The 15499-nt window shown below is 33.9% G+C and overlaps 1 protein-coding gene across 1 annotated transcript; it reads right to left on the reverse strand.

Moving 5' to 3' along the window:
* Positions 1 to 1987: 1987 nt before the first annotated feature.
* On the reverse strand, positions 1988 to 13800 carry LOC138324371 (uncharacterized). The gene is made up of 4 exons (XM_069269443.1): positions 12759 to 13800; positions 3119 to 3556; positions 2506 to 2721; positions 1988 to 2239 (listed from the first exon to the last, which is right to left on the reverse strand). The coding sequence occupies exons 2-4, from the start codon at positions 3548 to 3550 to the stop codon at positions 1988 to 1990; spliced, it is 900 nt and encodes a 299-aa protein (XP_069125544.1). The 5' UTR covers positions 3551 to 3556; positions 12759 to 13800.
* Positions 13801 to 15499: the final 1699 nt, after the last annotated feature.

Genomic DNA, 15499 nt, shown 5'->3' on the forward strand with positions numbered 1-15499 from the left:
TATATATCGGCAGGCTTATAATGTACTTAAACACAAACTTGTTTAAGTTTAGATATCTATTGTGATATATATCAGCAGGCTTATAATGTACTTAAACACAAACTTGTTTAAGTTTAGATATCTATTGTGATATATATCGGCAGGCTTATAATGTACTTAAACACAAACTTGTTTAAGTTTAGATATCTATTGTGATATATATCGGCAGGCTTATAATGTACTTAAACACAAACTTGTTTAAGTTTAGATATCTATTGTGATATATATCAGCAGCCTTATAATGTACTTAAACACAAACTTGTTTAAGTTTAGATATCTATTGTGATATATATCGGCAGGCTTATAATGTACTTAAACACAAACTTGTTTAAGTTTAGATATCTATTGTGATATATATCGGCAGGCTTATAATGTACTTAAACACAAACTTGTTTAAGTTTAGATATCTATTGTGATATATATCGGCAGGCTTATAATGTACTTAAACACAAACTTGTTTAAGTTTAGATACCTATTGTGATATATATCGGCAGGCTTATAATGTACTTAAACACAAACTTGTTAATTTTAGATATCTATTGTGATATATATTGGCAGGCTTATAATGTACTTAAACACAAACTTGTTTAAGTTTAGATATCTATTGTGATATATATCGGCAGGCTTATAATGTACTTAAACACAAACTTGTTTAAGTTTAGATATCTATTGTGATATATATCAGCAGCCTTATAATGTACTTAAACACAAACTTGTTTAAGTTTAGATATCTATTGTGATATATATCGGCAGGCTTATAATGTACTTAAACACAAACTTGTTTAAGTTTAGATATCTATTGTGATATATATCGGCAGGCTTATAATGTACTTAAACACAAACTTGTTTAAGTTTAGATATCTATTGTGATATATATCAGCAGCCTTATAATGTACTTAAACACAAACTTGTTTAAGTTTAGATATCTATTGTGATATATATCGGCAGGCTTATAATGTACTTAAACACAAACTTGTTTAAGTTTAGATATCTATTGTGATATATATCAGCAGCCTTATAATGTACTTAAACACAAACTTGTTTAAGTTTAGATATCTATTGTGATATATATCGGCAGGCTTATAATGTACTTAAACACAAACTTGTTTAAGTTTAGATATCTATTGTGATATATATCGGCAGGCTTATAATGTACTTAAACACAAACTTGTTTAAGTTTAGATATCTATTGTGATATATATCAGCAGCCTTATAATGTACTTAAACACAAACTTGTTTAAGTTTAGATATCTATTGTGATATATATCGGCAGGCTTATAATGTACTTAAACACAAACTTGTTTAAGTTTAGATATCTATTGTGATATATATCGGCAGGCTTATAATGTACTTAAACACAAACTTGTTTAAGTTTAGATATCTATTGTGATATATATCGGCAGGCTTATAATGTACTTAAACACAAACTTGTTTAAGTTTAGATACCTATTGTGATATATATCGGCAGGCTTATAATGTACTTAAACACAAACTTGTTAATTTTAGATATCTATTGTGATATATATTGGCAGGCTTATAATGTACTTAAACACAAACTTGTTTAAGTTTAGATATCTATTGTGATATATATCGGCAGGCTTATAATGTACTTAAACACAAACTTGTTTAAGTTTAGATACCTATTGTGATATATATCGGCAGGCTTATAATGTACTTAAACACAAACTTGTTAATTTTAGATATCTATTGTGATATATATTGGCAGGCTTATAATGTACTTAAACACAAACTTGTTTAAGTTTAGATATCTATTGTGATATATATTGGCAGGCTTATAATGAACTTAAACACAAACTGGTTTAAGTTTAGACATATATCTATTATGAAATACTGGTTAACTTATAAATAAAGTACTTAAAGCATAAACTTTCAGGTCAGATATCAGCCAGGACACCAATTTGCCCACATCATTGTCTAGATCTGTTGATCATGACATCAATTTCAATTTAACAATGTCTGTTCCCTTGATAATGCATTCTGCCTTTAGTTCAGGGCACAGGTTGTCAAGTTTTTTCATGAGTTCATCGTTAGTGGCCGAGTCAGTGTTGTTTAGGAGGACACTTTTCTGCATGATGAGTTCCTCATCCCCATCTCCGTCCGGAATGAGGATGACATTTTCTTCTTGAAGTTCATATGCTATGAATGTTTTCATAACAGTCTCCTCTGGGGCCTCAGTTTTCTGAAAAGAATGAGAAATAAATAGTCCATGCAATATTATAACTGATATCAGCTACTTTTTCTAATCGAACCTTGCGACATGAAAAATTCCTGGTGTTTTGTATGGAAAGGTTCATAAGAAATACCTTTTTAATTTTTCTCACAGTATTCACATTATATTCGTTAATTTGTGTACTTCTGTCAAAGCAGTTGAGTCAAGCATTTCTTGTGTTTACAAGAAATAGGTTGAATTTTCCATTTACTTTTTTGTTTGTTTGTAATATTTACCTGCAATTCCAAAAAACATGTTGTTGACAGTTGTGGCATCCCTCTGTAAGGCCGGTTGATGACATTTGAGATGTGGAGGTAGACTCCTGGATGAATAGCTGCCTCAGCATGTTCTCGCCACAAACTGACTTTGATAGATGCAGAGGCATCCTGTAACACAAGGTGGCGAATGGCTGTGGGCACATTCTTTATTTTAACACTTTCCCTCATTGAAGCCTGAAAGAAAGTTAAAATTTTGTTCATAAGGATAATATTTGTGATAATAACATTGGTTCTAGTTTTTTTCTTTCAATTAACAAGTTTTAAAGGTCGAAGGTAGAATTACTCACAATTCAGAAGAGGTAGGGAGTGTATGCAGTAGTACTATTATGAAATATTATAAAAACATCTTTAGCACCTAGCAAGGGTTGCCAGAAACAATTATACATGTACAGTCAGTACTCACTAACTTCGTTTTGATCATGATCAGTGCAAGTGTGCATGATTTTAATAAGTACTAAGTAAGCTACAGAAGGTTTTGATATCATTCTATCAATTATTTATATATTGCATACAATAATAGCAATATATACGTTTATATACAATGAACATTTGAAAAATAACTAGACATTACCTGGGTTACTCGCCCTTGAATAGTCAATCTTTTCCCTTCTGGTGAGGATCCAGCAGCCTTAATTGGCACCACATCTGGTGCCCTGTTATCTACAAGCTTTGTAGCCTCCTCTGCCAGATTCTGCGGAACCTCCATTTGGCCAGTCCTGAAAACCTTACTGAATTTTGTAAGCACGATGTTGTCTTCGCCCTTGTCTATGAAGTTTCTTAGAAGAACCGCTGATCCAACGGAAAAATGTTGGAATTTTGTAGAGTCATAGCAAGTTGCCTTCCAGGCCTTTTGTTGATCGGCCAGCCCCACGACCAACATCCTTCCAGCCTCCCCTTTTTGGTTTGTATACTCTACAACCGGGTTAATGTGGCATACAGCAAGCCTCAGGCTCTTGCTGTAAGGGCCGGCCTGGCCTTTACTGGTGCTCGGCATTTGGTACATTGTTGTCTGTAATTAATAAAAGTTTTCAGCTTATTATTTATATCATAGAGAAAATTTCATACTACAATTTATGTTACTAGTTTTAATTATAATCTCATCATATGATATACCTGGTTACATGTTAATGGTACAACTATATTCAAGTTATTCATACAAAAGCACAATAATTTCATTATAACAAAATAAACATGTTGTACTTATATATAATCATGAACATGTCTAGATGTCTACATCAAAATGTTGAGGTTTGTGGTAAAAAAAGTTTGATATAAAAAAAAAAAAAACTACCTGATCACATTTACATGCTATGAAAGAACATTTCATCAAATATAACAAAATAGACATATTGCAATCATGAACATGTCTCTACTTCAAAATGATGAATATAGGTTTGTGGTCAGAAAAGTATGATTCAAGAGTACCTGAAGAGTCAATACAACTGCTATCCATGTTCGTGTAAATATGGTCTAGACAGGTTTTGTAGTCAGTTGTGTATGTTTGAATAAGCTGTCTACATCCGTATTTGATAAGAAGTTCATTTTTGAGAGAATGGTAATTATGTTTCATCAAATCTAAATTGAAATCACCCATGCAAATTAGTTTTGAATTGCCATTCTGTTGGAGATATCTTGCATTCAGGTATTCAAAAAATACTTTGTAACGTTGAACTGAGGAAAATTTTGGAGGGCAGTAGATGAAACAAAGGTACACAGGATTTTCAACACAATTTTGGGATAACATAAGCATATACTCTATATCACTAAACATGCCAGAGGCAGTATGCTCAATAGCCTTACTAGCGTAAACAATGAGTCCAGATGGTGTACGCTGACTTTGATGAAAATCATTTTTCGATTCAAATTTTTGGAAATTGTTAATGTTATATGTCTCTGATGAGACATCGGTTATTGAACTTGTTAATCTTGTTTCTGAGAAAGCCAATATATCGCAATATTGCATGTTATTGTCTCTGCATACATCACCGAAATGCCGTTTCAGTGAACGACAGTTGTGATAAAGAATTTTGAAACCCTCCTTGCAACTGAAAGATGGCAAACATGGGACAAGTTTAGCATCAGTACGCAGTCTTCCCATTTCTTCAAGTGCTTGATCCGACACAGAAATTTTTTCTTCGGCTAAATGGGAGATGTGAAGGTTTTCCATATTTGTAACTCTACTTAGACCAACATAATGCATATGGTCATTGCGTCTTGTTCCAAAATGAATAACTGCTCCAGACAATGTTGACCCTTGAGCTTTGTGAATAGTTTTAGCAGCAGCAAGGTGGATGGGAAATTGTCTTCTTGTTATGCTATAAGCTTTGAAATATTGAAACGAAAATTTTCGTGTTAGCTCTAATACTGGTGTCCATGTATGTAAAATTTCTCGCTTATAAAGATGTCTATATTGTAATCTTGCTTGTCTTCCAATGCTTGGATCATCAAACTGAACCCACACAATGCTACATCTGTCAGAATTTTCAATTCTGAAATCTAGTTTCTTTATTAAGCAAGGTGTTCCATTGGTTAAACCATCTTCAACATTTATATTCAAACAAATTTCTGCAGGTACATTTTCTGCAAGATGTAAGAACTTATCTAATCCCATGGTCAAACAAGAGTCATCCGGAATCTTACTTATAATTTTTTGCTGCATATCTGCACTCATATCACCTGTAACAGTGTCAATGGCTGAGACAATGGTTTTGTTTTGTGCAGGAACAGCTTGAAACATTAAATTATTGTACTCTGCAACTTCACAGCGCCGGGTATAAAGATGTGGTAATGTTGAAATTGAATTGTTGATTTTTCTTCGGCTAAATGATGCTCCAGACAATGTTGACCCTTGAGCTTTGTGAATAGTTTTAGCAGCAGCAAGGTGGATGGGAAATTGTCTTCTTGTTATGCTGAAGCTCTAATATGTCCATGTATGTAAAATTTCTCGCTTATAAAGATGCATGTTTTCATGCTTGGGCAATTACATCTGTCAGAATTTTCAATTCTGAAATCTAGTTTCTTTATTAAGCAAGGTGTTCCATTGGTTAAACCATCTTCAACATTTATATTCAAACAAATTTCTGCAGGTACATTTTCTGCAAGATGTAAGAACTTATCTAATCCCATGGTCAAACAAGAGTCATCCGGAATCTTACTTATAATTTTTTGCTGCATATCTGCACTCATATCACCTGTAACAGTGTCAATGGCTGAGACAATGGTTTTGTTTTGTGCAGGAACAGCTTGAAACATTAAATTATTGTACTCTGCAACTTCACAGCGCCGGGTATAAAGATGTGGTAATGTTGAAATTGAATTGTTGCTATGATCTGAAGAAATGATGCATGTTTTCAGGCAATTTATGTCATCTTCTGATTGGTTTCCTTCTCGCAGTCTATTCAAAAGCTCTGCAAACATAAGGTCATCTTTCTGTCTCATAATTTCAGTGAGCTCAAACATATTAAAATGATCAACCCATATGTTACATGCTATATTACCTAAGCCATGAGCATCCGCACCATTTGCAAATATCCAGGAGTCTTTCACAGGCCTTAACTGAAACAAGTCACCAACAGCCAGTACACTGATCCCTCCAAAAGGTTTCATGACACCCAAAATTTCCTGAAGTCTGAGGTTGATGAAATTGAACATTCTTTTACCAACCATTGAAATTTCATCAATAATTAAAACTTTCAAAGCATGATACTTTGTCTGGAGAGATGTAAGTTGTTGCATATCAAGTGGTTTATACTGAAGACCTCTTCCAACTGGGATACAGAAAACAGAATGAATGGTATTCCCACCAATGTTATGAGCAGCTTTGCCTGTTGGAGCACATAACATAACCTTTTTGTCATCAGGGCATTCACCAAAAATATGTCCATAAAATTTGATAAGAGCTTGAAAAATTGCTTTGACAAGAACACTTTTTCCGACACCTGCACCCCCAGAAAGAAAGGTATAAAATGGGTCAACTGATGTTTTACTCAAATGAAGAATATGATAAAAAATCTCTTTTTGTTTGAAATTCAAAGCACAGATCATTTCACAAAATGACTGATTATCAATTTCATCTGGCAGTTTGTCATCATCACCTACTTGTTTACGACTAATCCCAAAATCATCTCCAAGATCATATGAACAAGATGAATCGACTAACCCAGGGTTGAAACAACCAAACAAAGGATCTTCTTTCCTTCCCTCAATGACATCTAATTCTTCCTGATGTTGAACCTGTTGTGCAACTTCGTTACAAACATCCATTTCATCATTTTCTAATGAATTCTCTTGTATTTCCTGCACAGCTTCAAAAACCTTATTACTTTTAACATACTGTTTTTGTTTAGCATCAACGTGATCCTTTATATAATTGTATCGTTCTTCATAAGTGTTAAATGTCCCAAGAAAATCAACGCTTTCATTTCGCCAAGAGGTGAATAACATGAGAAGCTCACGGAAATAATTTTCTCTGTCATGTTCTTTGTTAAATTTGCAATAGCGCAATACTTTCTGCACTTTTCTCTTTCTTATGATGGTCCCATCATGGAAATGAAATACATCTGTCTTTTCTGAATCTTGATTACATGGTCCATTGTCATTTCCAATGGTACATTCTACTGAATCTACTCTTTCTTCATTCAAAACATCAGGCACATCATCAGCATTGTCTTCATATTCCAACTCAGGAAGTTCAGTATCAGAATTTAAGACATTTTTCTTTTTATTTGGATTTTCACTTTTAATGATATCAAACCAAGACACGAAATCTGCGTAACAGTAATTATTCAGAATCATGGGCCTTCTGATATATCGCTTAAGACAGTTGTCCGATTCAATATTTGTAGAGTTTTTGGCCATATCTTGAAGAGTAGTCATTGGCTTGATAAGAACAACTCGTTCCTCTGTCGTGTTTGTATCAACAAAAACAACTGATCTGGAAGATCTTCGCAGCGGCATTTGGAGTAGAATATATGCTGCTTCCTGAGCTCCAATTTCAACATGTGTTAAAAACTGGTTTCCAACTCTGCGGACTTGTTGACGTATATCACAATCTTTGAATTTTGCTTCCTGACAAGCTTGATACAAAAGATTGGACATTCCTCTTTGTCCTTTTGAAATATATGACACAATATATGATGCACATGCGTATGGGTCAAGTACAAATTGCACATCTAAATTGGCCTCCCAGCATTTCATTAAAACTGAGTTGTAATTGTTGATTCGAATTTCGTCAGGGTTTCTTTTTACAAAAACCTTTGGAGAGGAAATAGATGAACGAATAGCCAATATGTAGACATCATAATTCATACCTAGCATATGTAAGAACTCATCAAATGAGCAAGAACCTCCCATTCCCATTTCTTCCAAACACTTTGCTACTCTTACATATTCTGCTTTTGCAAAATCTTTCTTCGGATGAGTTTCTTCTAAAGGTAGTAGTATGCAGGTTTCTTTCATTGGAGGCAATGGGAAATTAAATCTACAAATGTCTTTGCCCTTTTTTTGACATGTTCTAGCATGACGATGTGTTTGGTAATTGACAAGATCAGGCATTGTTTGATCATTCTTACAGGTAACATGTTTATCTACAAAAGTTACTATTTCCTCCATAGAATTGTTGTCAAGAGATGGAGCTGATTTTACCCAAGCCAGCATATGAATATGTGGAGAACCTCTTTGCTGAAACTCTACTCGATAAAAATAGTCAACTATTTCACCTAATGGACTATTGGGACTTTTTAGTAGAACTTGGTGTATTAAAACATGAACTCTGTGCTCGAAATACCTAGCACAAGTAATGGGATCCATTTTAATCAGCTTGCATCTGTCTTGCCAAGACATTTCATCAACTGCCATATTCTTCAAACGGTTATCTGTGGAAAGTGTTTGAAGTGTTGTAAGAAGTGATTTCCATTTTGTTTCTGCGGCAGAGAATGAACAAAACCATGTTGGTAAACCAAGCTGACGAATCATTGCGAAAATGTCTTTCTTTGCTTTCTCCCAATATGGCGGTGATCCTCTCAGTTGTCTTAATATACGATAGCCTTCATCAAGTTTCAGTAAATTAGCAATAATGCCAGGTTGAATCAATTCTCCTGCAGTGAGTTTCTTACCTTGCATCTTACATTTCCTCATTACTAAACTAACTTTGTCTTGTATTTGTTTTATTTGTAATTTCTTAAGTTTGAAGAAGATATTTGGGATACAGTTTGCGACTCTTCTATCCATGTTTCTCAACTCCCATTTACAGATATCACTGTAATGCACAGGTACCTTTCTTTTATTATTATCTTCCCTTGTCTTACCACAGTAAATTGATGGAAATGATAAGAACTCTGCAAATATATCTTGAAACATTCCCATTGGTTTACTATTTTCTCCAGGTGCAAGTGACAAAATCGTATTGAATTCTCGAAAATCTGCTGACTGCATCATTGTGTCCAAGTTGCCTGTTTGATGTTCATTAAAATTGTCATCCTCCGTCCACTCATTTCTTGAACTAGCATCCTCAGCATCAGCAACATGACCTGTGTTATCGTGGTGATTGACAGAGAGGGAACAATCAATGTCTACAGAAAATTGTTCATTTTCTGGTATTGGGATTTCTGTTTGTTCAGCAATTGCAATATCATAAGCCTCAAATTCATCAACTTTGATATATGATTGTTTTGGTAAATGTTGGTCATGTTTTTCATTCTTTCCATTCCTAGATTCTGTCTCTGATTGAATGAAGCATCTCATTTCGTTGTCCGAAGAGATTCCTCTTTGGTTCTGTGCATTAAAATCTGTTCCTGCTAAGTTTTCTAAAACTGACCAATCTTCGGAAATGGTTATCCCTTCATTTCTAAATAACTCACTATTTTCAACAAGCCATTTTGCTGCAGCAAAAACCTTATTTGGTCTTACTCTCTCAAAAGCAATATGGTGCTTATATTCTTTTCTCCTTTTGAACTTAATTGGAATTGTCTCGCTATCATTTAATGTTCGCGGCAAAACTCTAACAGTCTCATTAACATCAGCAGGAACATTGACCACATTACCTTTTATGTTTAACTGACCACCTCTTGGCAATTCTCGAACTTGCATAAAAGGAATGCGTGGAGCAATTAAACGCTCTTCTAACTGAGTTAAGTCTTTCAATTCTTCGGGCTGTTTTGGGAATTCCATACCATTCAAAACAGAAAGGGGGGGAACTTTTCCATTCCTTACGTGCTTTAAACATGTATTACAAATCCATTCTTTCCCATCGTAGCTAATAACATGATATTTTGGGGAATAATGGGAACATCTTGCATGGTCAGGTTTGTATGAAACGACCGAATGCCTGAAAAAGGTCTGAGTACAAAGCGTACAAATATAAACTGGGCCAGATGAAACACTCTTATGGAATTGGTCAATGGTTTCACTGTTTTCATCTTTGTGTTTTCCATTGTTTATGTCACTAATAAAATTTGACTCAAGTTCTTTGTTATTTTCTCTCAAAGTGTTTTCTAAAGTGTTTACTACAATTTCATCCGTATTTTCTACGCGTCTTCTTTTGTTATTTAAACTACCACCATGACCAGCATTTCGTTTTTGAGCTTTGCCTGTTTTGTGTAAACAGGTGTGAACAGCCTCATCATTACCACATGCTTGATTTACATTTGTTGTTTTACTTTTCTGTCCATGTTTTGTTTTAAGTGTTTCATGTCTTCCCAAATGTACATTGCTATGAAAGAATGGAATGTCACACAGGGTAATACGAGGTTTTGGTGTTGGTGAAGCCGTTTTCTTTGCATCTTTTATTTCAGTTCTGCAAGCCTCATCAGGAGAGAATTTGTTACATTTTTGCTCTCTTTCATTTTTGATGCATTTGCTATTCTTCCTGATATTACCATACTTTGTCCATTGAGCTTCCTGTAAATATTTTGATGTCAAATCTGACATTGAAGTTTCAATTTCATGAATATTTGAGGCCTTGTCACAAGGAATGAATATAACCTCATGGAATGGAACACGTTTCAGGGCATTTGACAATGGCATTGTTTTTATGTTAATAGCATGAAGATCAAATTGAGTATCTGAAAGAGGTCTAGCTGACAAAGATTGAGCTAGTTTTCGTATATGTGAACAGAGGTCGGCAGTCGTTTGACAATATCCAAGAACACAGGACCCTTCACTAGACAATAAACCACTTTCACCTCGAGAATGGGAATCAAAAATGAACCATGTGTTTGTGGTTTTTTGAAAGGACAGACCAACAGCAACTCCACTAAAAATCAAGATCATATGCGAGTCAACATCACTTGGACCAGATATTGCCAATGCTAATGCAGTTTCAAATGGCACAATAGGATATTCACCTACAAAACCTTTTTCAATACATCCTGAATAACACTTTCTCACAGAATACTGAAAGCACACACCGTTAAAAACCATATACTGAGGTAATTCTGTCGGCAAAAGATATGTATATGACATTGTGTGAAAGGAATTGTGTTGTACCAGTAAACTATTTTGAATTTTTCTGTACAAATAGTCACCACCATACATGATTGAATGTAATTGATCTTTAGACATGTTTGGAACAGATGAGGTGAATGTTGATAACAGAAAGCAACAACTGTTTGGTACACATTGACGTCCTCTCGACTCCAATGAAAACATGTTGTGGGCTTGATGATGATCTGCTGATGCAATACAATGAAACAAAATGTTTCTCGACTGTGGGCCAGGATTTAGCTCAATGTCGCCTGATGATATAAGTAACAAGACAGAAAGAATGAAGGTAGTCACTAGGACGGTCCAGGTTTTTATTTGAGCTTTCCCTGTATCTGATACAGTAGCCGCATCAGCTGACTTTGTAGATGAATCTGAATGTAACTTTGTATATGTATGGTTATATTTATCACTTTGTTTGACATTGCATTTATAAAACTGCCCAACACGCCGTCTCCATGTCTCCAAATCAACACCCATGTTTCCTATGTATTTGAACGATAATATTCAAATAAGTTGAAGTCTAAATTTATTTAATAAATCCAACATCACTTAGACTAATTAGTAAATAAAACGTCTGAGCGCCCAAGTTTAGTGCAAATATCAATGTTGTGCATGAAAATAGAACTAATATATATATATACATACTAAGTAATATGTGTAAGCATACTTGTATATCTCCAGGTGTTTGATTTAGTTAACAACTTATAGAGTCTGTGGTAACTTATCGACTCTAAACAACAAAATGTACAAACACAATATCCAGTTTCAGAGAATTGTTATATAATTACTTGTGGCGTTCTACAAATTTGATTTTTATAATGCTTGAATAGCTTTTTTAACGTAGTAAATGTACATGTATATCTATGTCCCTTTGAAAATTTACATTCATAGAGATGAAATTTCAGTCACTTCAAATTCATAGTTAATATATAATTCTTATGTTGGTTCTCATCTCCATCATTCATCAATCTCCAGGTTCCCGTAGTAGTTTGTCAATATAATTCATTCATACTTTTTCTCCAAAGCATTCTTTTCAAAATATATTCAAACACCATTAATATTTTAATCAAGCCATGATCATCTCCAGGTATTTCTCCAGATATTATAATATTATATTTCACTCCAGTTTTTCATTCTAGTTCATCTCCAGAGTCAATTTCAAAGCAAATGGTACCATTCATCTCCAAGCAAAATTCCAGTTATAGCAAAGACATGTGGAAAATGCATCACAGTCACACTATGTTATGTTCAAAGCACGTTACGTTAAAATGTCATTGATGGCCCACTTTATCATAGAAAACAATAAAAGGCATTGTTCAGTGTTAGTTTCTCTGGAAGCTAAGATTTTAATGCTAAACGAAGCGGAAGAGAGAGAAAGAAGTTCCGGGTTAACTTTGTCTAGGGTCAGCGAGATATGTTTGTATACAAACACACGTGGAAATCGGCATGCTCATGATACATTACAAAAAAAAAACCTGCACAGCATTTCACTTAATCAATATTCCATGAACATTAAACAAAGAAAAAAAACCCATCTGATATCAAAATAATGAAAAATAAACAATAACAAATGAAGAAATTTCGATGTTTAAAGTTTCAGATTTTGAAAAGTGTCATGGCGGCGACGAAAAAAATTGTTACAGAAGCTGAGAACAATCTTCTTTACTTCACTTAAGTGATGACTACGTCAAATATAAGCACTTCACAATAATCATGATGTATAAACTTACCAAGATTGGGTTTTCACACAAACTTCAAATGTTGTTGGCTGTTATTTCAAGCGGAAAATCGAGTGGCGATCAGCTGATTTTGAAGTGACGTTCTGGCGGGATACAGTGGGTCTTCACAGTGCGCGTCTGTTTCCAAATATGGCAATACTCGGAACACGGAAATAACCGAACACTAATCGGGTCTTTCCGACATGCGGGCAAGATTATAATCGGGTTTTCCCGACAGAATGGACCACGGAAATGAAAACAAATTAAGAACCTGATTTTTGATAAGTTTCATTTTTAAGGGGAGAATTTAAGATGGATCATTTTTAATTTCTCTTAAATTCACAAGAACGCTAACTGCAAGAAAAAATCGCATGCAATGCATCGGACTTTAGCAAGTCTTCGTAAAATATAGGTCAATCCAGTACACGGAAATAGATTTCATTTCTCACTTTAAATTCGTCGTTTTTTGTTGCTTTCTTGTTGCTCGAACTTATATAATAATTATTATATATATATATTATCAATATATTCTGTTTTTTATGTTTATAAATGTTTATTAAGTTTTTCCTTTCATAACCGTAGTTGTAGATAGAGACAGACCTAGGGAAGAAACACGTACTGTAGGCCTACTCACTATGCGCAATAATATATCAGATATAGTTCGTCAATGCAACCAACACAAAACACTTTATAAGCTTTATAAGAACTTTCTTTTGCAGTTAACTTCCTAGAATTTGATTACATTAATCGATCAGTAGCATGAATTACGTAAAATTTAAATAAACATACACAATCCAAAATCCACCGAAAGTCTGCCGCGGAGGAAGACAGCGAAGAAGGCGTTGTTCGCGATTTTTGGGAGACTAGTGATCTCGGAGGAATACAAATGTAATAGAGTCCCAACTGAATACTTAAAACACTCCATCCATGATGTATATGTATGTACAAATTTCATGTCTGTGGTTTTGAATATTGGAGTTTTATTTTTTCATACCATCAAGTGATACATGAAATGAACAAAACAACTTTTAATTTTCACCGCGGATTGGTTTCATTGTTTGCAACAAAATATTTTAACATTTAACATTACATTATTAACGAATATTATTATAAGTGTATCTCCCCAACCTTTCACAGAAGAAAAATCTAAAAAAAATCTTTTAGTTTGAGATATATTTTCTGATATACATCTCATATTCATCACAATTGTCACAATTGTCACAGCCATGTAGTAGAGTTTTTGTGTTAAAACGCGAGTGGGGAATATTAGAGTTATGTATTTTGGTTCTGAGTGATGATTTTTGTTCATTAAATAAAGGACATATGAAAAGTTAGTGTACGACTGTTTCATCACCATGGCCATCAGAACAAATTGGAGAATCTTTCAAATGATCGCGAAATAGGTCTGAATTTAGATTGCTAGAGGAATTTCTGAGCTGGCACAGAGTAATATTCATAATTCGAGAACCTTTGTTTATAAAGGTATTTGTTATATCAGGTTCCATTTTATTAATGTTAAAAAGGAGTGTTTTAAATTGTGCAACAGTAATAACATTCGATAAGTCAAAGTTTAAAGCGAAAGAATTAAATTCTCTAAAGGTACTTGGAAAAAACCTAGTATATTAACTTAGAGTATTGCATCATGAAGATGTGAAATTTGGAGAGTGCGCAGAGGACCGGGATTTTGTTCGATATCATTACACAATAATAGAAACTTTATAAGAAATAATTTGGATGCCAAAAAGTATATCAGAATAAAATTGCTTGAATGTTCGATATGATTTGTAACTTCCATGTATATCACTTGCCTTATAGCTTGATTTACAATCCATCAACCGGTATCAAGAAAGTATGACGCTATGTGGTACGTGAAATACATGGAAGAAAATGTATTGCAAAATAGAAAGGTCATGGGGAAGAGATACACTATCAACAAAATAACATAAACAAATATATACAAAACTAAGTTTAACATGAGAAAGTTTTTTTTTTCTTACCTGTATTGGGTAGACTTAAGATTTCATTTACATATTTTTTTTTTGCAAGGTGATAATGACTATACTTTAATCTAATTGGCAGGTTATCTATATACTTAAGTAACCACATGATTAGGTGGAGAACGAGATATTATTAATCTAAAATAAAATTGCGCGTGTCAGCGTTTGAAATTTCCTGCGCGATTAACAAAAAATCAGGCGATTGCATTTTGAGAAGGTAAGATAGCTTGTGCAATGCTATCGTATAATTATATGAAACCGACCTTGACGGCATACACATGTGGTTACTATAGATACATGAAAATACACTGTAATATTTGGGATTAGTCCAAACTATAATATCATAATTATGTTTTTGTATATAACATTAGAGAAGTTAACATGCATGGTGAATAAATTTAAACATGATTTTAACAGATGATGCACTGTTGTGTAATGCAAGGGGGAGGGAATAGGCTGGGGGAGGGAAAAAGAATGTAAGAAGTAACTGTAAAACTATGCTGACACTCTTATCAGGTCAACTTTGAGGTCCCAGGATTTGGAAAAATAGCTAGAGGGCATGGTGAACTAAAGAGATGCCTAACATCATTATATCTAAAAATTAAAATTATTCCTTTAATAGGATACACAAAGCTATATATTGTATATCAATTTATAGCCTATAACTTTTTCACATGTTATATGCATTACTTTTCTTATACAAATTTAAGATATGTTAGGGCCACATATTCAACCATGCATACCATATCATACAAA

Source organism: Argopecten irradians, chromosome 5 (assembly GCF_041381155.1).
Source record: "Argopecten irradians isolate NY chromosome 5, Ai_NY, whole genome shotgun sequence".
Classification (NCBI taxonomy): domain Eukaryota; kingdom Metazoa; phylum Mollusca; class Bivalvia; order Pectinida; family Pectinidae; genus Argopecten; species Argopecten irradians.

What these genes read in the sequence shown, in the direction of transcription:
- LOC138324371 (XM_069269443.1), bottom strand. Translation starts at nt 3,550, where the DNA reads ATGTACCAAATGCCGAGCACCAGTAAAGGCCAGGCCGGCCCTTACAGC. An exon ending in TTCAAGGGCGAGTAACCCAG is followed by an intron (nt 2,722 to 3,118) that starts GTAATGTCTAGT and finishes ACTTTCTTTCAG; the next exon opens with GCTTCAATGAGGGAAAGTGT. An exon ending in CATGTTTTTTGGAATTGCAG is followed by an intron (nt 2,240 to 2,505) that starts GTAAATATTACA and finishes CATTCTTTTCAG; the next exon opens with AAAACTGAGGCCCCAGAGGA.